The following is a 22,960-nucleotide window of genomic DNA, read 5'->3' on the forward strand; positions in this document are numbered from 1 at the left end:
TTTGTTTTTTATAGTTTCTATAGTCTTCTATATAATGTAGTTTTTATAGTCTTCTATATAATGCATATAGCTAAAAGTGTTTCTTTTCTAAAAGAAACACTTTTAGCTATATGCATTATATAGAAGCACAGGAATAAATCTACCCACTGTTCCATAATTTGGGGGTGAGTCATCAATGAAAACACCCGAAAAAATCCTTTTGAGGGATCAAAGTACATACCCATGGGATATCAGAACAAGTGATTTTAAAATTAACGATTTCCGTCCGTGAGAGAAATTTGCATTTTAAGCTTTTTCCTATACCGGCTAAATTTGAGAGATGGGTTTTTGACAAAATTTCAACTTTGGCTATAATTCAATACTTTTTATTCTTTAAAATTTTATAACAAAAATAACATTTATATTTTTACAGGAATTTCTAAGCAATAGTATGTAAAATTAAAAATTAATTTAATGCATTTCTCAAAATTAGAGTTGCTACATCCCAACTCTACTCTACTCTACTTTTGTTTTGATTTCCAGTTAATCCTAAACACTTGATAATTTTTACCATTTTTCCTTGGTTTTCACATTAGGAGACACAAATATTTCATTAAAAACTTTTAAATTTGTTGAAAATGCCGAATTCTGCAAAAGCTCAGTCTGAATGTCGTAACTCTGTTTGCATTCTCTGCATGTCAAAGAGTGATCGCTGCATAACACCTTTCCTAATCAACAGATTGAAAAAACATAGCCCTATACCCTTAAACTTTGCAGATGATCGCCTACCATATGGTATGTGTACAAACTGTAGTTTTCGCTTGCAAAAAACAGACGAAGGAACATCAACAAAGCCATTTCCCAAGCTCTATGATTTTAACTCAATCATTGTGAAGCAATAAACAAGAAACTCTCTGCCTTGTGATTGTATCATTTGTCAAATTGGAAAAACAAAATGCGAGGCACCACCTCCATTGGCAGTTGATACAACTCATAAAAAGTCAACTAAAACTGAAAAAAGATGTGCAAAATGTCTAACATTACTTGAGCCAGGGTTACCCATAAATGCACTGCTGGAGCCAGAAGTTTGATTGTCCTAACAAAAGCAAACATAAAAACTACTGATAATGTGGCATCTTCAGTGTTAGGGACTCAAGATGCATCTCCAAATGGAACAGTTCGACTCAGCCAATCAGGTGGAGATCCTAAATTACCAATAAAACTTGGTAAGTTTCTTTTGTGTGCCAATATTCATTAAAACTCAAACTTAAATTCTAATTTCAGAAAGGAAAAACTCTTAGATAAGACAGTACTTATCATTTTTTGCAAGGTTTACCTATTTGATGATTTCTCCTTGCATTAATGGAATTAATTTAATGCACATGCTTTAGATTATGCACTAAGTCTTTTAAAATTTCGGGCAAATCTACTCCAACTCGACTGTTTAGAGATCCTCTTCCAGTTAAAAGCCTTTCAACTGTGCAACTTAATACAGAACTGTCCAATAATAAGATGACACAGCTTGTCTCAACCCTCAATTCTATTGCCCCTCAAAGACTCGTGGAGGCAAATTTTGTTAAGAAATTTGCACAACATGGATAGATGCTCAAGGATCATTTTACTGTTTCTAAAATAAAATGTTCAACCAATGAGACACTAAGAGATGCTGTGCATTGTAAAAATGTTGGTCACCTATTGCAATTTGTTTTATCAGCACAAGCTGTCCCCAGGCTTGGACTGGGCCGCCGGGATACCGGGAGATTCCCGGTGGGCCTGTTGGCATAAAAAATTATATTATATTTTTAGTAAGGCTACATTTTACTTTCCAAATAAAATGTAAATTAAAATTTAACTAAAAATATAATAACTTTTTTTCTGGCCTCTAATTACATCTAATTAAAGGCCATCTACCGGGTAATTATATAAATTTTGGCGGCCATCTTGAGCTGATCGAAAGTAGTATTATATTAATAGTGAGTTTAAGCATGCGCGCATTATCTTTAGGCGGTGTTAGTACAAGTACAAGCGTTAGCAAGTGTGCTACCACTGCAAGTTTAAAAAACGTTAAGCAGCTAAAAACTTCAAGCGCGTTTTAAGTCATTAATTATTCATAACTTATTTTTAAGTTAAAATTACTTCCGAAAAATAACTGTGCTATAAACAATTAAAACGATCTTATAAGAAAATTTGCATCAAATTTTACATCTAATTTAAAGATGACATGTTAGGGAGTTACGAGAGACGCTCTTTTTATAGCATAAGATGGAAATACTATCGATGACGTAGAATTTGATTTATTATACGATATTAATAGATCTAAAATCGATTACCCTTATTGAAATTTTGAATTAGATGAGCTAGATAATGCTGAAGCGTGGTCAAAGTTTCGATTCCAAAAGTAGATATTTGGGTTGCTCAGAAAGTTTGATGCTAGTGTAACAAAAGATCAGCTTCAAACGGAATTATGCAATTATGCAATTATTATCGAACTTTGCAAGAAAACCGGAAAGTTTCGAAATAACTCTTGAAGATGAATATAATTTGATATTTGACACGATAGTATCTGACTCTGTCTCGGACAACATGCAACAATATAAATCCGAAGAATCTGAAACTGTCTTTACAATCCCAGAAGTGGAAAATAGTGACAGCCACAGAAATAAATGCAAATTTTGCAAAAAATGTATTGTATGTTTTTACTTTGTCCTCCAGAAGTTTAACTTGCGTAGTCTTGCGTATTCAAATTTGTTTTTGGCTTAAAAATTTGTGCTGACATTATCCTCATCACAAGTTGCTTGTGAAAGGTCATTTTCGAAATTGAAATATATTTTGAACAGATTAAGAAATTTGATGAGCCAGTCAAGTTTACAGTCATTCATGCTGATGTCTTGTGAAAAAGACCTTCCGAGAATTAATAACGATGCAGTAATTGATGTCTTGGCATCGACTAGTCAAACGATGAAAAAGTTGCTATACCAGTCAATATTGAATGGCGATTGTGTCTACTATTTCTAGACTCCAACTTACAGCAGTGTTTTAGAAATATTTATTTTTATCAATATTTAGGCTGGGAAGTTTAAATTTTTTTTTTTATGCTTTAAATAATAATAAACAATAATGCGCCTAAAAATAAAAAGTCCTTTACTAATATAATATAGGTAAATTTAGAAAAATAAGAGCGTTAATCATAGTCGCTGTCATGGACGGCGTGAAAGCTCTCGGCGCCCCATATATATATATATATATATATATATATGTATGTATGTATTAAATATATGCAACATACAATGAAGTGGGCCGCCGTGACCAAATTTCCCGGGCCGTTTTTTCAAGCCAGTCCGACCCTGGCTGTCCCTGAAGAACACATTGTAAAGGTAGGATTAAATGGTGAAGGTGACTTTCTAAAGATGAGTTTTGGTGTTCTTCAGATAACTGCAGCACCAAAAAGTCCTGTTTTGAAGCCTCCTAGGCTTTGCAGCTCATCGTTAAAGGATTCTGGAGTAAAGAAACAGCTAATAATAGCTATATCAGAAGGAATGCCTGAGACATATGAGAATATCAAAATCTTTTGAAGCTGACAGATGCTAATTCTATTTCCTATATCTTGTCATGCGACATGAAAGTAGCTAACATTGTCTGTGGTCTTCAATCCAGTGCCAGCAGACATCCTTGCTGCTGGTGTGATGCTGACTCCTCAAACCTTGGCGCTTGTGGTTCCTTGAGAACTTTTGGAAGTATCAGAAAGGCTTATCAAGCATTTGTTAAGAAAGGAAGTGACTTGAAGAGTGCGAAGCATTTTACAAATGTCATTTAAACACCTCTACTCAATCCAACAGATGATACACTAATTTTGAAAGCAATTCCACCAAAGGAGTTACATTTGTTGTTGGGAGTTGTCAACCATCTGTACAAGAATCTGATCAACATTTGGCCAGATGGGAAGGATTAGCCTATGGAATTAAACATACCTCTTAAACCCTTTCATAGTGGTCATTTTCATGGACAACACTGCCACAAGCTTTTGAAAAATGTTGATATTCTAAAACAAAAAATTCAAAAAGCAGCTGTAGATGCAGCACTTCCATTTGTTGAAGCATTTCAACAATTTGAAAAGGCACTTCTAATCTCAATCACTCCAAAGACCCACACTGTGTTCTTTCATGTGTCTCAGTTCATCTCTATCAGCAATTAAGCTCTTGGACTTTACAGTGAGCAGGCCACCGAAGCTCTGCATTCAAACTTCAAGCCTCAATGGCAGCGGTATAAGAGAGACAGGACTCACCCAGAATATGGATCTCATTTGGCTAACTGTATTGTAGATTATAACAGTAAACATCTTTAGAAATATTTAAAAAAATGACTTTTTTGCTTTTAGAGTAAAGCATTCTAAGAAGTCATTCTTGAAGTAAAAACTATTTTTATGTCTTGGTCTGTTCTTGTTCCCTTGTTATTTATTCAGAAAATAAACATTTTGAAAAAAAAAATCTTTGTATAGTTGCCAAAGTTAAAAATTTGTCAAAAAGCAATCTCTCAAATTTAGCAGGTATAGGAAAAAACTTAAAATGCAAATTTCTTTCACGGACGGAAATCATTGATTTTAAAATCACTTGTTCTGATATCCCATGGGTATGTAGTTCGATCTCTCCAAAGGATTTTTTCGGGTGTTTTTATTGATGACTCACCCCCAAATTATAGAACAGTGTACCACTAAATTATATAGGAGCATAGACCTAATTTACAGTAAATAGTTGCTGAGAGAGAGCAGAACATTTTTTCTTATCCACTCAGGAAAAGAGCTTTCCTCTCTCTCTCTCCCTAACTATTTGTTATTACTTATTTTTACTTAAGTAAGAGGTTTATACATTCTGACCCGCTCTAGTTCTCTGATGTGGAGGAGAGTTTTTCTATCAAACGTTTTTTTATAAAATTTGCTTATAAATCGCCTCTGATTACAAAGTTAAATTTTGTTAGTATTTACAAACTTTTTTGTAGTTGCTTACTCGTTTTATCAGTCTAGTTTCCTGACTACATTTATGCGTAGCTGTGGTCTATCGCCAAACCCATACAGTAATGAAAAAAGGGTCTTATTCCAGTAGTAGTTTTCGATTATCCTACTCCATTGTGAAAGCGTTGGATTAAATATTACACATTACAACTTTCTTTTCAATTTTTCACTTTCTTTTCATTCCGAGTCAAAACGACTAAAATTTCTTGATATCATAGAAACTTTTCATATTGATTCCACTTACATAGACATTTGAGTGCAACACCAAAAATATCTAAACTTTGTCAAAGTCAGTTTCCACTGATTTTGACAAAGAAATGACGAAAAAAACTCTTGAACATGATTAATCAGTCTATATTTACCAATCTATATTCCGAAACTTTTGGAAAAAGTTATCTGAAGTTATTATTTGGCAATCGATTGGTCTTTCTGTTTACTGTTAACCCCTTAACTAATCTTCCAATTCCATCATACCGTAACTTGGTGCAAAGAAATTCACTCTCCAGCCCAGAATCTACATTGAATTTTTGTAAAATAATCTTAAAAAATTGTAAAACCATAATTTATTACATTTTTGCTGATAGCTGAGTTTTCTTTTTTTAACTTCATAAACAGCGGAAGAGCGATTCCTCTTGCTTATTTACAGCATTAAACCTTTTTTTTGATGCAATTCTTTGATGCTACTTTATGTCGTAATTTAACAGGTCATAGTAATATCTTTTTTGTCGTCTCTTGTATTGACCTTTGTAATACTTTAATTGCAGGTGGGTGCATAGTTTTTAACCAGAGTTAATGACTAAGTTAATGATTCTCTCATTTCTTTACCTTAATCACAGTGATCAGAATCTCTCATCTCCACAGTGATCAGAATTTAACTTGTACGAAATAGAAATTGATGTTTTTTTGAAGGTAGCTTTTGCTTTCCAATAAGATCAGATCGACTTTTTACTTTTTTTTTTTTAACCTGTTAATCTGCATTAAAAAATAATTTAAATTATTTAAAAACTTTGTTCGATGAGCGTTCTTAGATTAAAGTACAATCTCTCTAATTCGAACTTCGCGGGGAAAAATAAAAGTTCGAATTAGAGAGATTTTCGAATTATAGAAAGTTGATTTTTTTTCAAATATTCTGGTCAAACTACAAATAGAGATGAAAAAACAAATAAATAGTGATTCTTAAACCTAAATGCAATAGAGATTATGTGTTTTAAACTTTTTTATTTAAAAGAAAAACTCAGTAATTGTAGATCGCCTTTTTTGAATATAAGCTCATTTGTTTGAAACATTTAAGTACAGCTTTGTTAACATGATAATACGTATTAACCTTCACCCGTTTAGCCAAATTTCCTTGACGAAAAGCATCAAAGATTTTATCTTTATTCTTTTTCCAGATTAAAAGAATGTTTGGTGGAATATCAAAGATTTTCGAAACCTCTATTTGTTTTTCCTTTCTCCAATTCTAGTACAACATCGTGTTTCCGCTTTAAATTGGTTTCTTCATGCGGTCTCTTTGATGCCATTGACGTTTTTTAAACAAAAGATAATAATTCATGTTAATCGTTTTTTAAAAAACTCAAAACATTCGAAATTTGAAAAAAGAACTCAACGATTAACGAGCTTTTTACACGTCAGAAAATAAAAAAATCGATTTACGGAGAGATTCTCACTAAAGGGTCCAAAAAATCCAATCGAATTACGGAGGTTTTCGAATTATAGAGATTCGAATTATAGAAAGTTAAACAAAAGAGTTTCTTAAACGCATGTCACGGTGACTTTACATTTAGTCGAATTACGGAGGTTTTCGAATTAAGGAGATTCGAATTAGAGAGATTTTACTGTATTAACATAAACAATGCTAGTTGCACTAATAGTTTTAGACAAACAAGTTTTTTTTTTTTTTTTTTTTTTTTTTACTAAAAGCAATAAAGTATTACTAGATTTTAATGAATTTTCTATTTACTTTTTTATTTTATCTTTTTATCGTGCTTTTTCCAAAACTATTTTTTAAGATGCAGCATGTTTTTCAGCATGTTTTTTCTCTTTCAAAAGAATAAATGCTTGTTTATAGTGATTACATGTGGATGTGATTTCTATGGTAACAAAGTCCTGCCCTCAATAAACCATTTTCTTACACGTTAGAATCCCATTCCTTGAATGATTAGTGTAAGTTTTATGTTATGATCCGTTTAAAATATACCAAGTTCACAAGAATCCACGATTTCAGATTGACAAGTAAATCAGTAGATAAATATTTGTGAGAAAATCGTCTTCTGCTATTTAAGTGTAGCTTTGTAATTCATTAGCAATAAAAATAGATTATTAAAAAAACACTTGGTTTTTAATAAATTCCAGCAATCAGCAGTTTGATCAGAAAGCAAGAACGTCAAACTTTTTTAAGTTAAGAATAAAACGCTACACAGTTAAACACTACACGAAAATTAAATGTAATAGTACTGAATTTTTAAACTTCAAGATTTAAGTTAAATCTTATATTTATAATATATCCTTCTTCTATTTTTGTCTTCGGAAGCAATAAGAGTTGTGGTACTATCTTTATTCATGGTTTTGGAAATAGGTGAAGACTTTTACATTGATTGAAATTTATTTTAAAATAAAACACGTATAATTAAGCTTGATTCCAAATTTAAAAAACTATTTTATGAAATTTATTGTTTAAAAATAATTTCCATTACATTTCCAGCGTGATTAGCTCTAATAAATTGGACTCGATTAGTCCAATTTGTTGGGGTACTTTTTCAAACAATTGAGCTTTTATTTTCAAAATAACGCGAGTCTTATTTTTTTTTCCAGAGCCAATTGTTGCTGGTTAATCAGCTAAAACCAGAAATTTAAAAAAAAAATTGATACGTTTTGCCATCTTGTTGAAGCAAAAGGTTTTACAAGTCAATCTAAAACAAATTTGAAAATAGCTAATGATTTAGCATAGTTCTTTAACTACTATGACTTAGCATGGTTCTGTAATGATCATCATTGACAGTAATATTCAATTCCTGCTTCATTAAAATTAGTAATGACCATTGGTACGATTCTCCACAACTTGTTGAGAACGGTGTCAAATAGTCAAATCTGGATCTTCATTTACATTTTTGCAATAAACTTTTTAAGAATCAAATTAAACCCCATGATACATTATTAGACGGGTATTGAAATGGAAAAAAAAATCCTGCGACAGTTTTAGGAAATAAAGCAATTTGATCATTTTTGGTTTTTTTTCAATGTTCATTTAATTTCAGAGCAAATCTCTACTCACAGTCAAATGCGGTGTTGCTTTTTGAAAATTACACTCTTATTTGCTTTTAAATTATTGCTTACCTATGTTATGTTAGTGTTAATGATGTTCTTTAAATCTTCTATTATAAAAGATTCAAAGAACATTATTATGTATTCATATTGTAGCTATATTAATTATAATAGTTATATAATTACATGCTGTTTGTGGGTCATAGTTGCTAATACCGGCTTCGTTTTTTTGTTACCTTTACTGATATTTAAAATGCTGAGGTGCTATTCAAAAGCTCATCATCATAACCGGCATTAAAGTGAAAGCATGGATGTAAGAGCAATTCTTGTTTTTAACACAAATTTAACAGTGAAAAAGTCGCAAATCAGACACATTTGAATTATGGTTATGGAGCTGGCTTGATGTAGACTTTGGCATCGAAGAATTCATAGAACAAAATCAGAACGTTTTTCATCTTTTGCATCATCAACGAAAAGTGGGCAGCCTTCAAAACCTTTTTGAGACCTAAGCGAAAAAGGGAATCGTGCCATTGATAATGATGTAGTCACTCCAAAAGTAGACACCATCGAGAATGTTTTGCTTATAGTTAGACGTACCGCATATAATAGGCTTTTAGTATTTTTAACTTTCAGTATTTTTCTTGAAGCCAAACTGAGTAGATCTAGATATAAAACAATACGTTACAAATCGCCATAAAAATATCTGCCTTACACTGTTTTTGAGGCAGTAAAAAAATGCTGAATCCCTTCTAACAAATTCAAAGAAGAAAACTCATCGAAAAAAGAGTAAAATTATGGACACTTTTAAAAAATACTGTAGAACAAATTGTCTAAATGACTGATGTAGTAGGAAGATAGTATTTAAATTCTAACAACCTGGGCTGCGCAGATCTGGTTCTTTTAAATAGCTGGAGTATGGATTGTTCAACTGACATATTTTTATCAGCTTCAACTCCAATTCAGAATTTTATGGGTAGCAACCGAAAGCATATTATGTGGCGTAATCCTATAACTCAAAGTATTCAATTGAGTTTCATTCATCCTTTAATTTATCTGAGATAATTCAAGAGAGTAAGACGATGATTCTAGCTACAAAAAATGATGCAGAGAAAGATAAGAGTAAATAAATACTAGTTTAAGTTAAACTTTTGAATGGCAATTTTATATTTGCTAGTTTCAATTCATTTTATACTAAGTATAATAGATGGACAAGTCTTCACTTACATTAGAAGTTACTGGAAATTCATTAATCCAGAACTCTCCAATGTGTGGAGTAACGCCAAACATAATGTATGGTACAGAAAAATCTTTTCCTAAATCAAACGAAAATTAACTGGAAAAAATTGATCCTTATTGAAAGGATACGTAAAGACTGTATCTTAAGTTGTATAGTTGATATAAACTTGTCTCATTTTTATTCAAAATTATTTTTAAAAGTTTTTGCGTTACAAATTTACTATTGATAGCGAAAATTTTACATTTTCAAAAATATTTCTAAGAAGAAACATCAAAGAGATAACATGTTAGGTATCAGTTTGTATTATCCATACGTATTATGAGCAAAATCATCACAGTGACGTACATAACTTCGAGTTATTTACTATTGTTAGATTTTGTTTGAATTTTTTCCAAAAAGAATGAAGCACTTTAACAGCAAAGTTGGTCTTAAAAGCTTGGGGATAAATCAACATAGCAGCTGTGCCATCATTTACAGCCTTGACAAAGAAAGTTTTTAACCTTTTTGAGCAGAGCAAAAAGCTGCAAAAAACTCCAACTTCTGACAGGGAAAATAAAGAAAACAGCTTTCAGCACTATAAGTACAAACTGCTTTATATATCTTCTTGCAAATGCAAACATCTAAAGAAATGCTGCTGTGCCAAGGTTAACATGGTACAAGCTACGAAGCACCCTTTCCTGGAAGATCGTTGTACTTTGATGGCAAAAAAAACCAGACACTCCAATTTTCCAATAATAAGAGAACCATAGTGATGGAGGAGCACATATCTTTGATTCAGGAACCTAAAGGAGGCTACTTGGGACACTGCAACCCTCTTAGTGGCACAGCTGAAGCATCAAACTATACAATTTTTTTGTATAATTTGATGCTTCAGTTGTGCCACTAAGAGGATTGCAAGTTCTGGGCTGTGATGAAGAACACTAGAAACAAGGGTGGTATTTTTCTATTAATTGAGTTGAAACTTAAACGGCCACTACAATGGGTAATTTGTTTGCTACATGAAAATGAGCTTCCAATACATCATATGTTTTAGGAGTTGGATGAACCAACATTTTGTCCTAGATTTTTTTCAGGCAAAATTGGAAAGCCCCTTGAAATTTGTGAGATTTTGAAGGTTGTTGATTTTCAACCAATAAACCATAATGTTTAAATGCCAGAGGTGAACAGAAAAGTGCTCAGAACATCAGCTTTACATTTTTTACATGGAAAATTAAGTCATTCTAGGTGGCTCACCACTGCCAATAGGATTCTCAAATTATATTTTTCTACCAGCAATCCCTTATCAAATATGGTAACTATAGTAACATTTGTTATATGTTTTTATAACCCTATTTGGTTCATCATCAAGAAGGAGTCTTCTATCCTTCATGGCAGCAGGTATCTGTGCAGCACAATAGTCAAATTACGGTATCTGGCAGCTGCATTACGTAAGCTGGATAAAGTTACGTAAGATTACAAAGTTATTCAAATAAATTCATCAAGAAGATATCTTTCTGGCAGTCATATGAGATGAAGCAACATATTTGAGAATTAGGTGTTAGACGTGGTACAGAGAGAAGAAAGAACTATGAAAGCTTATTAAACAAGTGTGCGGCAATTCAATGTTCCTATTCTCAATTTAATGGTAAAGAGTACGTGGGAGTCGATTGGTTGGATTAATTCACAGCGGACGCAGCCACCACTGACAATGCAGCTCACTTATGAGCAACTGGAAGAGACAAAAGACAATCAATTTATCTAGTTTTGGTGATCTTAGTCTCATTTTTTTAGTTTTCCTGTAATTAATATAGAAATCAGAGAATTTCTAAAAAAAGATGTTTTCACTCTACCCTACCAGTCATGGATCGATTTTCTTTTTTTACCGCATTTGCGCTTTTTTTAAAGCAATTTCGTTAATTTTTTGCGATGTTCAAAAATCTTAAAAATCAAGCTATCTCACATATAGGAACTTTGTTATTCGTAATACAAAAAAATGATCTAAGTTGGCTTTGGAATGTTAAGACCATAAAATGGTCAGAAAAGAGTCTTAGACTGTTTCCCATTAGCTTAAAGTTCTCTGGCTCTTTTGAAAGAGCATCCGAAGAGTTTTCATACTTTATATAATAGTTAAAATTTTTAGATACTTGTGTATAAACACGTTTTTTTTTTAGTAAAATATCTTGATCAGGTAGAAAACATTTTTTTAATTTAGTGTCCTCATTTTTTTTTTCTCGTTTGTCCATTAAGTTTTTGAAATCGTTAAGTTTCAGTTTGTTAAGTATTACTTATCAACTTGACATTTGTACATGGCATTGATTTGTTTAATGTCTATCATACTAAAGCCGAGTCTTCCACCAATAACCTTTTGTTTTGAAGGGTCTGTAGTTGTAATTGTCACTCGTCCTCCACCAAACGCAGTTTCTCCATAATGCATCATTGATTCATAGTCGTAGGGAAAACCCATACTGTCAATAGAGCTTGGTATTGCTTTGATAAAGTTGAATCGCATCGCTAAAAATGAAATCAAATATACATCTGAATTCTGAAATATTTCATTATAACAAAAAGACCCATTAAACACACTTACATGGTTGAATGAACCCCCAGTTTATAGTGACAAAATTATCACGATCTGGTCTGCTGTGCTCGTGGTACAAACCTTAAACAAAAAAAAATTTGTTTGTTAGTAAAAACATTTATCAGTGTAAATATTTATCAGTATAAATATTTAGCTTAAAATCAAATACTTTAATAACTTAATAGTTAATAATGTAAAATGTGTTTTTAAATATAAACCCCCCAGTAAACACGCTTTAGTTGGTCCAACTGACGGGCCAGTATTGGCTACAGTTGGCTAACTGTTGGCATTTCTTGCCAACCATTAACCGACTGTATACCGCGTGTTTTTGAATCGTAAGTTTCCCGTAAGTTTGTAAATGTATATTATAAATATATTCACTTAGACCATGCGACTAATTATCAAAATTATTCAAATAGATTCATTCAATGATTAAAACTATTCAATAGAGTTAGTTTAGTTTGAAGCTTTTTATCATTTTTTTTTCTTTCAAACGCTTTTTCTACCCTTTAATTAAACTTTTAAACTCAAACTCTCGTACACCTCTTAATATAACCGTTACGCTGGTAAGTAGAAATATTTTACATTTATCCATTAGTGACACATTCAGATATAATTTTTGACATTGGTTGAGTTTTTAATTTATTTTTATGATGACACCATTGTTGTATTTGTATAAGATATTTTAGCTCTATTTTAACTATTATCAAAAGTTTAAATACAGCTAAAATGTATATGTGCGTGTATAGTAGTATGTTTATGTGTGTATTTCTGTATGTATATGTATGTTTGTATGTATCTATATATATATATATATATATATATATATATATATATATATATATATATATATATATATATATATATATATATATATATATATATATATATATACACACACACAGAGTGTCTGCCAGATCAGGGGAATTCAGGGAAAAGTCAGGGAAATCAGATATCTGCAAAAAATCTAGGATAATCAAGGAAATTAGGTTGAATTTTAAAAAAATCAGGGAGAAATCAGGGAAAATGGCTCTTCATCAAACTTACATAACTTAAATAAGTTGTACATAGTACATGTAATATAAAAGTTTATTTGGCAGATAGTTTTATGAACTTCACTTGCATCAAGCGAATCTTGAATCTTCACTTGCAAAAATGTAAACAATTATACAACCCATATTAAATGTATCAATACTTGATACATTTAGTGTGGGTTGTATTATTGTTTACATTTTTGCAGTTGAAGAGCATTTTTCTAAACGAATCTAGGTCAATTTTTGTGAAGTTGAATTTGGGTAACTTTAAATTAAATCAAGGAAAACAGGTAGAAGATCAGGAAAGTATCAGGGAAAAGTCAGAGAAATCCACCTAAAAATATTGGCAGACATCCCTATGTATTTTGTATATATTGCATATAATATATGCCATATACAATATTGACATAATATGTGCAGTATATAAATAAATGGTATATGCAATTGTATATACAATATGACATATACATTTCATATAATGCATATAATTATAGCATTTTATTAAAAGGGACTTCGACTTCTGAAAACTATGAGAAAACTGTTCAAAATTTTGGGGATCAGGAAAGTAAGGTTTTGGATAAACTATTTGTTTTTTTGTTTTTGTTTTTGTTTTACTACTTGTTATACATTGTATATGTGTTACGCATACATACATTGATTAAGATGCTGACATATTGACAAAGGAAAACTATTTATATTTTTTGTAAAAAAAATTAATTTGTGTTTTAATATAAGTCATAAATGGATGAAGGCTTTAAAAAAATACATATTTCATGTTACAAAAATACACATTTCTACTTTTTTATGCAGATAAAGGTTTTAAATAACGCTCTTTTCCATGGCCTTAATAACACAGCACAAAAATGTGCTAGAATACCATTTTTACAGCAATCAATTCACCTACAGGGATAAATAACATAAATGTTTAAAATTTTAACTCCAAATATTTGAGTTCCATAACACCTTTATCCATGTATGTCTTCAATTTAAAAACTAGATTGTGTTTTTGAAACCAGTTTTCCAATAAGATTCAAATGCAATCAAATATTATTTAATTATTTATGTATGTTTATAGAGAAGTTAGCAGCTTTGGAGTTAAGATTAACAGAACTGGAGCAAAAAAATAAGTTTTTAGAAGTTCAAAGTTTTTTGGATAATGAAGATATTGTTGTTCCCCTGGCCTTCCAATGGAAAGTAAGGAAGATTTGGAGAGGCTTAACCTTATGATACAGATGAAATCTGAGATGGCTCTCTATAAAGTTTGAAATTATTTTTTGTATTATAATGTTTCTAGCAGTCTTCAGGTTGCGTTTAAACTAGTAACTATTATTTTATAAGATCAAAGATAAGTTTTTTTATAAGTCTTATAATTGTAATTTATCAAAGGTAATTTAATAATACCTTAGTTATATTATACCGCATTACATTTTCATTTACCTTTGAAAAAATAGTTTAAATAAAAAAGTTGTAATATGTAGCATTATTTGTTTTTAGGTCGAATATCTGCGTTCTATTGGCGGTAAAGTTGAACGTCCAAAATACATATGATGTGTGTTGGGAGCCATGTTTTCCAAAAATTTTAGCGTTTTATGTAATCTAAACGGATCTTCAAGTAAGATGATAGCTACTGGAATGGGCAAGGTTAAGTTGCGATGTTATCATTTTGTGTTAAAGTGCTTACTATGTAAGTATTACTAGTTATGTAAATTTTTAGTCTATTAAAGTCAACTGTATTTTTATATTTACAAAAATATGTTTACAACACTAAGAAAGAATATAATATGTTAGTACTTATGACAATTACCAGTGTTGTCATTAGTTGTAAATTTGTAAGATATTATATTCTCCCTTGGTGACTTGAACTTATTATCATATGCACATATTTTTAAAACTGCTAACCAGTTAATGTAATTCTTGATTTGCAAAGTATACATATAAGAGCTTAAAAATAACTTAAAAATAATTTATATTTAAACAAAAAATAAATTGAGTTTTTAAATTTATTTTCATTTTATTCTTTTAGCAGCAGTAAGAATTCAGTATCTTAATTCCAAGGATAAAGATATTTACCCGATGGTTTCAAGATGGTTTCAGGGCGCAAATGATCAAGGAGATGGGCGAATAAATAGACAGACGAAAAGCAAGGTTATAAAAAATCAGTTGCAGTTAATCAATGAAAAGAATATTTAGTTATTATTTTCTTTTGAAAATTTATAAAAGCTTATTTTTCTTGATTTTATTTATAAATCTAATTTTTCTTAATTATTATTAATAATTATCTAATAAATCGCCAGGTTTTTAAATATTAGCGTTTTACAATATTATTTTTAATTAAAGTTGCCAATATTAGTTTCAAACCTTTAATAATATTAACTACAATAATAGAATATTTTTAGTTCTTTATTTGTAAATATTTTTCTTTAACGGTCTGGAAATAAAAGTGTAAAAAATTTGTTCTTTTTTTTGTATTCAACTAAGTTATCAATAAATAATACAATATTTTGTGTCGACAGTAATACTGTTTGGTAAAGTCTGATATACAAACAATCACTATTAGATAGAAAATTAAATATGAAAAAGCAAAGTTATACTTTGTTATTAAGCAATATTCAAAACATGATTTATAACTTTTGCACTTTCAATTTAAGCGCAAAAGTGAATTTAAGAAATCGCGAAAAAAAAATCATATAGTTGGGCCGGTAATGGTACCAACTGTTAGCCAACTGTTTTATTACTGTTGGGCCGTTAATGGCAAACAATTGTTTAAAAACAGTTGGCTAAGTGTTGGTAAAAGCGTTACGTTTTTTTCACGGTACCAACTAAATAGCCGACTGTTGGCCCAACTGTAGCTAATAGTTGGTTATTAGGATCGGGCCAACTACTTACCAACTGTTCGATGTTTACTGGGCCCTTCTATTTTATAATTAATAAAAAAATATTTTGAAGCTCCGCATTTGTCAGGTAAGTGTTATAGATTCAGTAAAACTGTAAAAAATAAGTTTACCTATGCTATGTCCAATCTCATGCAACACTGTTCCAAGTTGTAAACAACCATCTGCCAGTGAAATGTCATTAATTCTGCCTTGTCTGTAACCGACTGGAGAGGAGCAACTAGAAAAATATTATAAACACTCTTTAAGTTGCTTTGGAAGAAAATTTTTCATTGCAAGACATTTGTATGAAAGTTATAATTTATTATTGTATTAATTTATTAAACAATTATAATCTAAATTACAAAATGTGGTTTTAAGAGATAAATATATTTACAACCTTTAAAATGACAAAAACTACATACTTTTAAATGTTTATAAAAATAAAAGCAGACTTTAAAAAATTCTTAAACTCACCCGCTACCAGGATAAAAGCTTACATAAGTGTCTTCGTTCGTTCTGTTAACAAACCTTAAACAGGTGTGCTTGTGGTATTCTTCTAAACCTCTCAGTACTTTGGGATGGTTTGCAACACCTTAAATAATTCGCTTAAAAACTCTGTTTAAAATGAACTTTTAAAAAAAGATAAATTATCATAATAAAAATAAATAATCATAAATTTAACTTAAATAAAAATAAGCAATAAAAATGAGTAAAAAAATTGAGATTCTAATCAAAAAAGAAAAAAATTCCATTTTTTAAGAGTTTATTAAAAAATGGACTTTACTCATTCTGCTAAGGTCGAATGGGATAATATTATTCGGCCAGCGCCCTCCCTTAATGCTTGCGAAAGCATTTGTGCCACTTCTCTCGTCAGGATCCAATACCATATCTCCTTGGAACAAATTACTATCTGAAAAGAAGACATTCGTTTTAAAGCCCAAAAATCTTTAAAAAGTTCAAAGTTGTACTGACTGAAAAATAAAGCAACTGAAAAATAAATGAATTACTTTCCATATCTGGGACCCAATTTGATACAACATGGCTGATGCAACTAAGAAATAAGATTGTCGATGATATCATCGTGACCATTTTATGTAAAGAATTTTTATTGGATTTTCTGAAAGAAAAAAAACAAACTCGCCTTACAGGACTTTAACAAAAAAATGAATAAACACAGTTGCTTAAGTATATTTGACTTCATTGAATTCTGTGTAAAGAAAAACACTTTTTTAATAATTAGAAATCCCACTCTATTTCAGCAATTAAAAGTACAAGTTTTTTTTTTTTTGCTAACGCTGGGAGTTTTGGTGATTTTGATTTCGAAGAAAATTATTTTTTAAGTCTGTCAATTACTTGATAAGATAACTTTTATTTAGAATTCTACCATAGGTATGCAATAATAGTAAGTGTAGCGTATAATCTCCGTTCTCACCGCCGCGAAATTCGGTTCGGTCCTAAATGGAAATGCCGTTTGGCTAGTATATTATTTCGATTGTTCAATCTATCGCGTGTCATCGATTCAACGCAAAATATCGGTAGAAAACATTTCCTGTGTTGACGTCATTATAACAATCAAGTAGTTTTTATAATACAGAAACTTCTTATACGGGCGGTTGAACGCAATACTAAACGAAATATAAAAAAATACATTTTCGCATGACTGAAGTTGAGAATTTAGAATTGTAAATAGAGGAAAAAGTTGTAAATGCAAGAACTCAAAAATGCAAGTTAGATTAGGGAGTAAAATATTGAAAATTTTATTTCGATATAAACTTTGAAAATTGACTGTTGCTTTATGACGAAGGCTTGGTTTTAAAATAATTTAAAAAAACGGTCGGCAAAATAAAAACGAAAAATAAATAAAACCGGTCACAAAAATAAAACCGGTTTTTTACGTGTTATTCGAGTCATTCCTAAGAACAATTTGTAAATGGTAAATTTTAGGAAGGACCTTTTTTCTCTTCTTTACAACTTAGTAAACACTAAATCAATCCCCTCTCCCACCCCCGTTCCGTTGAATACTTTCATGAACATGGTGTGTTAATGTTTTCATTTTAAAAACTTATTTCTTGTCTCTGCTTGCACGATTTGATTTGGCTCATCGAGTTGTATGTTTGGTTCTGCGCATCAAACTGTATGTAAGTTTTGGAAAAATGCATTGAAGTTCAAGAATGTAAAACTTTATTTACTCCGTGATGTAAGTAATGTTAATACAAATCAGAGTTTTAGATAGGTAATAGCAACAAAAAAAATAAGTCTAGAGCCATTGTAAAATTAGTTTCGCTCGGATGGTATGTGGTAATGGCTGCACGAAAAGCGAACAAAAACGGTAGAGGGATAAGACATTGTATTAGCTTTAGAAAAAATACAATTTTTTAACAAATCAAAACGGAGGAGAAGGTAATTAAGATTCTTGAAAAAAATTAAAAGCAAAGGTTATGATGGAGTTAGAGTTTGATTGTTTTGGATAATGACGCGGTTAAGAACGGATTGTATTGAGCAAAAGTAGTGCTTGAACGGTACTCCCTGTTAGTTTCAAAAAGCATTTTAAATTAACACTCACACTTTTCGTCGGTTTGCAAACACTTTTGAAAAACCTTCAAATGGTGTTTCAAAAGTTCGACGAGTTCGGAAAACTTGAAATCGTTATAAGATTAGGTAGGTCTCGACGCACCTGTTGTATATACGGTGCAGTTGCTATCATTATCCCTTTTTTCAGTGAGTTGTGAGAGCGGGTGTTTACTTTGCACGGAGATATGTTTTGTCTTTGGAGAATGTGTTTGTTTCGCTTAGTTATGCTAGGGTGTTTGGGAGTTTAAGAATTAAAGAATATTCAACTCAAGAATATTCTTTTAACTTTATAAATACAAATAATAATATGCAGTCAAAAGTCAAAAGATAAAAAATCATAAAGATATTTCTTTAAGATATGCAATCAAAAAGATCCTCTTATCATCAAAGTGTCCATCTGTAAGTGTCTGTATTAGAACGATTCTCACTTTAAAAATCTTCACTTTTTCTTTGAAAGTATCCCTTTACTTCTTTTTCTTTACCTCTTCTTTTCTGAATCCGCAAATGTTTCTTAGATCAGGTGTTGCTCTAGCACAGATAATGGACTTGATCTTCAAATTCGTTTAGTGTTTTTGTTTTGATCTTTTTGTCATGATTCTCTAAAACAGGTTTTACCAGTTATCATTAGATTTCGTCTCTGGTCTCGACTTGTTTGTAAAAATTGGATGACTGATGACTTTAACAGCGTGACATTTATTTTTTCATGCAATTGTAAATCCTACTGATTTTCGGCTGTCTCACACTTTTCTTTGATTAAATACGTTATGATATTTGAGTTGAGTTAAAATTAAACATTAAGTGTTTTTCCTGCTCACAATATTTCACAGACTTGTATAACTCGGTTAAATCGTAAAAGTAATTGTTAAACTAATCGAAAAAATTTTCATAACTCGCCTTTTAAATTTGGACTTCAAATTACAATAAAATTATTTTTCTCCTTCAAGTCAATTATTAGAGTAAGTTTTGCTAATAATAAAAAGACGAGCGTATGCAAACCAAAATAATAGAAGATATTAACATCTGAAATATTTTTACCAAATTAAGCTATTCACCAGCTTTTAAAAGCAGGCGTTTATAAGTTATATAGAGATTTCAGGCAGTAATGTATGGATTTATTATGTTTCATTTTAAAAAGCATTTGTTTGGGTCCATTAACTTGGCCCTGGCTATTTAATCCTGGCCATCCTGGGCATCTCGGTCACAATTTAATACCTCGTGGACATATTTATCTCAGGCCATGATTTGATCTTAACTTGGGTTTCTAGAGTTACAATAAAAAATTTATATTAATTTAATTATATATAACACAAAAAAAGCACACACAGTTTAGTTTACTGTTTAGGGCTTTTTACACAGACGAATGCCTTGAACTGATTTCAAAATCGTATTGATTTTATAATTATCCTAACATACCTTTTTCTTCCCCCATTTTTTATTGTAAGTATTTTTTCGCAGAATTGTTATTTTATTAAAAATCACTTTGATAAAAAAAAAGCTAACGTTTGTAAATTACATAGTTAAAGCTAGGCAAAGAAAAAGTCTTTTTTTGAAATAACTCAAAATCATAAAATAGGCGATTTTGCTTGCACAGCTTAAAATGAAGTCAAATATCTTTAAACAACTGTATTTATTCGTTCTCGTTGAACTTATAAAAGTTTCGATTTTTAATGAACGAATCCTCGATACTTTTTAATATAAAAAAGTCATGATGATTTCATTAACTGTCTTGATTCTTAGTTGCATAGTGAATGCTTATGGTGGAGTATGGGTTCCAGAAATGGAAAGTAAGTTTTGTTTTGTTTTGTTTTGTTTTATTTCCCAGTTAAAACGTCTTTTAAACATGAAAGACATTTTTTAAACTTCTGGAATTTCTTCTTTTCAGATATTGGCATGTTCCAAGGAGATATGGTGTTGGACCCTGATGAGAAAAGCGGTACTAATGCTTTTGCAAGTATTGTAGGAGGACGATGGCCAAGTGGTATTGTCCCATACGACCTTAGTAGAATGGGTAAGATTTTTTTGTAAGAAACGGACTGAGTATGTATATATATATATATATATATATATATATATATATATATATATATATATATATATATATGTGTGTGTGTGTGTGTGTATGTATGTATGTATGTATGTATGTATGTATGTATGTATGTATGTATGTATGTATGTATGTATGTATGTATGTATGTATGTATGTATGTATGTATGTATGTATGTATGTATGTATGTATGTATGTATGTATGTATGTATGTATGTATGTATGTATGTATGTATGTATGTATGTATGTATGTATGTATGTATGTATGTATGTATGTATGTATGTATGTACCTGCATACATAATTATATTTTTTAGTTCCTTTTTAAGATCCCGCAAACCATAACAAGGTATTACAAGCTTTTAACGAATACCATAAATACACCTGTTTGAGGTTTGTTAAAAGAACAAATCAGCCTTCCTACATCAGCTTTTATCCTGGTGGCGGGTACGTATAAAAATGTATTTCATTTTAGTCTTGTTTACAAATAAGTTTTTAAAATATATTTACTTCAAACTATAGAAATAAAAATAAGCAGTTTCAACATTTTTCTAGTTGCTCCTCTCCAGTCGGTTACAGACAAGGTAGAGTCAATGATATTTCACTAGCTAACGGTTGTTTACAACTTGGAACAATATTGCATGAAATTGGACATAGTATAGGTAATTTTACCTTCATAGATTTTTGCTCAATTTACAACTTTTACTTAACTAATACAAGCAAATGATTTTTAACTTTTTTAAATGCCTAAATTAAGTTTACTTTTTATTAAAGGTTTGTACCATGAGCAAAGCAGACCAGATCGAGATAATTTTGTAACTATAAACTGGAACAACATACAATCATGTAGGTGCCTTTGTATGGATCTTTTAACATAATGAAAAATATTAAACGTTTAAATATCTAATGCTTTTTTAATTAAGCAATGCGATTCAACTTTGATAAACAACCTGCAAACACTATTAATAGCTTGGGTTTTCCTTACGATTACCATTCAATGATGCATTATGGGGAAACTGCATTTGGTGGAGGACGAGTGACAATTACAACCAAAGACCCTTCTAAGCAAAAAGTAATTGGTGCAAGATTCGGCTTTAGCCAAATCGACGTTAAACAGATCAATGCCATGTACAAATGTCCAGGTGATTAAAAGCTTTTACATGCTAAACATATCGTATTATCGCATATCGTATTATCTGATGATTAATTAAGTATAAAACTTGAATAAAATTTTAAAGCAATAACAAAATTAATTAAAGATATATTTGAAATTTTTTTTAGGAAGTAAACTATACAAATAAGGAGTTTGCAGCTCGGAATGTCCTGGAACCAAACAAAGCAAAACAACAAAATCCAATAAACTTAACGTTGGTAAAAGTCTTGTAATGTCTTTTAAAATATAAATGGTTCGTTGACTAAATATTTACTTAACTTTTATATTTAATGAGTTTACCGTTCAGAAGTTTTAGAAATTTTACCCAAGTTTAAGGATAATGGATAATACCAATTATCACATTAAGTATCCAGGGCTTTCAGTTTTTATGTTTTTTTTTGTTTTACATTTTTTTTTAGTTAAATAAAATCAATTTAAAGTTTTTAAAGTATTTAACACATGTTCATATTGTAGGGTACATTTTCCTGGAATTGATGAAGCTAGTAAAATAAAATTTTTTTTTTTATATAAAGTACTAAGTTACTGAATAACTTAATTTCTTTAAATTGAATGCATTTTTTTTAAATAAAAAAAATATGAAAATGTGTAATTGTAAAGCAATAAGGTGCCACATGTCCAGAAATCATGGGCTGATCTCGAAGTCAAAGTTTCAATAAAATCATAAATGAAAGATGGATTGAAACTCTTAAATCTCAAATGGATAGTTTTTTATTTCTTATAAAAATAAGACTTTAGTATGGCTTTTATTTTTTCGTATAAAATAAGTTTTTTGTACAAAAAGATTTCAGCAGTTGTGTTTGGCATATTAGATATTTATTTTACTACTATAAAAATGAAAATGCGCGCGCGCAAAAAAAAAAATAATAACAATTATTGTGCCAAAAAAACATACAACTTTAATTTTATTTCAAAAAATTATTATAAAGAATAAAAAATTTAAACGTAGTTAATTTTTTCTTTTTTATAAAACTTTCTTATTTTAGTCACAATTTAAATTTTCTTTCAAAAAACTTTTCTTCAAACAAATGAATATGGGAAAAGATAAATTCTTTTTCCTGTGAAAAGTTAAATTTTTCAAATTAACCAAAAAACATCTCATAAAAGTTACTTAACATGGAAAATAAAACAGAGATTCCCCTGTACGAAATTTGATCATTTGTGCGGTTCTAAACAAACAAAGTTCTTAAAGCAAATGAGCGTGTCAGTTTATTCTATGAATGCCCA

General features: G+C 30.3%; 2 protein-coding genes and 2 long non-coding RNA genes across 7 annotated transcripts; 2 read left to right on the plus strand and 2 right to left on the minus strand.

Annotated features, from left to right (window-relative positions):
* Positions 1-11,523: 11,523 nt before the first annotated feature.
* Positions 11,524-17,105, minus strand: LOC149891739 (zinc metalloproteinase nas-6-like). The gene is made up of 6 exons (XM_090077558.1): positions 16,954-17,105; positions 16,731-16,856; positions 16,421-16,538; positions 16,078-16,184; positions 12,049-12,120; positions 11,524-11,972 (listed from the first exon to the last, which is right to left on the minus strand). The coding sequence occupies exons 1-6, from the start codon at positions 17,033-17,035 to the stop codon at positions 11,743-11,745; spliced, it is 735 nt and encodes a 244-aa protein (XP_089933684.1). The 5' UTR covers positions 17,036-17,105; the 3' UTR covers positions 11,524-11,742.
* LOC149891740 (uncharacterized) lies at positions 12,367-15,244 on the plus strand. Of its 4 annotated transcripts, none has more exons than XR_016449552.1 (5): positions 12,367-12,385; positions 13,582-13,638; positions 14,149-14,332; positions 14,568-14,757; positions 15,097-15,244. It is a non-coding gene; the product is annotated as an uncharacterized LOC149891740 (long non-coding RNA). The 4 variants fall into 4 exon arrangements; XR_016449551.1 differs by lacking the exon at positions 12,367-12,385 and adding an exon at positions 12,512-12,605; XR_016449550.1 differs by lacking the exon at positions 12,367-12,385 and adding an exon at positions 12,556-12,605 and having other exon boundaries at positions 13,568-13,638.
* Positions 17,106-17,263: 158 nt separating the features above from the next.
* LOC149891741 (uncharacterized) lies at positions 17,264-20,046 on the minus strand. Its single transcript, XR_016450176.1, has 3 exons — positions 19,931-20,046; positions 18,946-19,778; positions 17,264-17,571 (listed from the first exon to the last, which is right to left on the minus strand). It is a non-coding gene; the product is annotated as an uncharacterized LOC149891741 (long non-coding RNA).
* Positions 20,047-20,147: 101 nt separating this feature from the next.
* On the plus strand, positions 20,148-21,984 carry LOC145194675 (zinc metalloproteinase nas-4-like). The gene is made up of 7 exons (XM_090080171.1): positions 20,148-20,301; positions 20,400-20,525; positions 20,892-21,009; positions 21,118-21,224; positions 21,337-21,408; positions 21,486-21,704; positions 21,844-21,984. Exons 1-7 carry the CDS (start codon positions 20,223-20,225, stop codon positions 21,861-21,863), a joined length of 741 nt encoding a protein of 246 aa, XP_089936297.1. The 5' UTR covers positions 20,148-20,222; the 3' UTR covers positions 21,864-21,984.
* The last annotated feature ends 976 nt before the right edge of the window (positions 21,985-22,960 follow it).

Source organism: Hydra viridissima, unplaced genomic scaffold (genome assembly GCF_058129835.1).
Source record: "Hydra viridissima isolate aposymbiotic clone 2 unplaced genomic scaffold, HvirCarnegie_v1 scaffold_2, whole genome shotgun sequence".
NCBI lineage: Eukaryota > Metazoa > Cnidaria > Hydrozoa > Anthoathecata > Hydridae > Hydra > Hydra viridissima.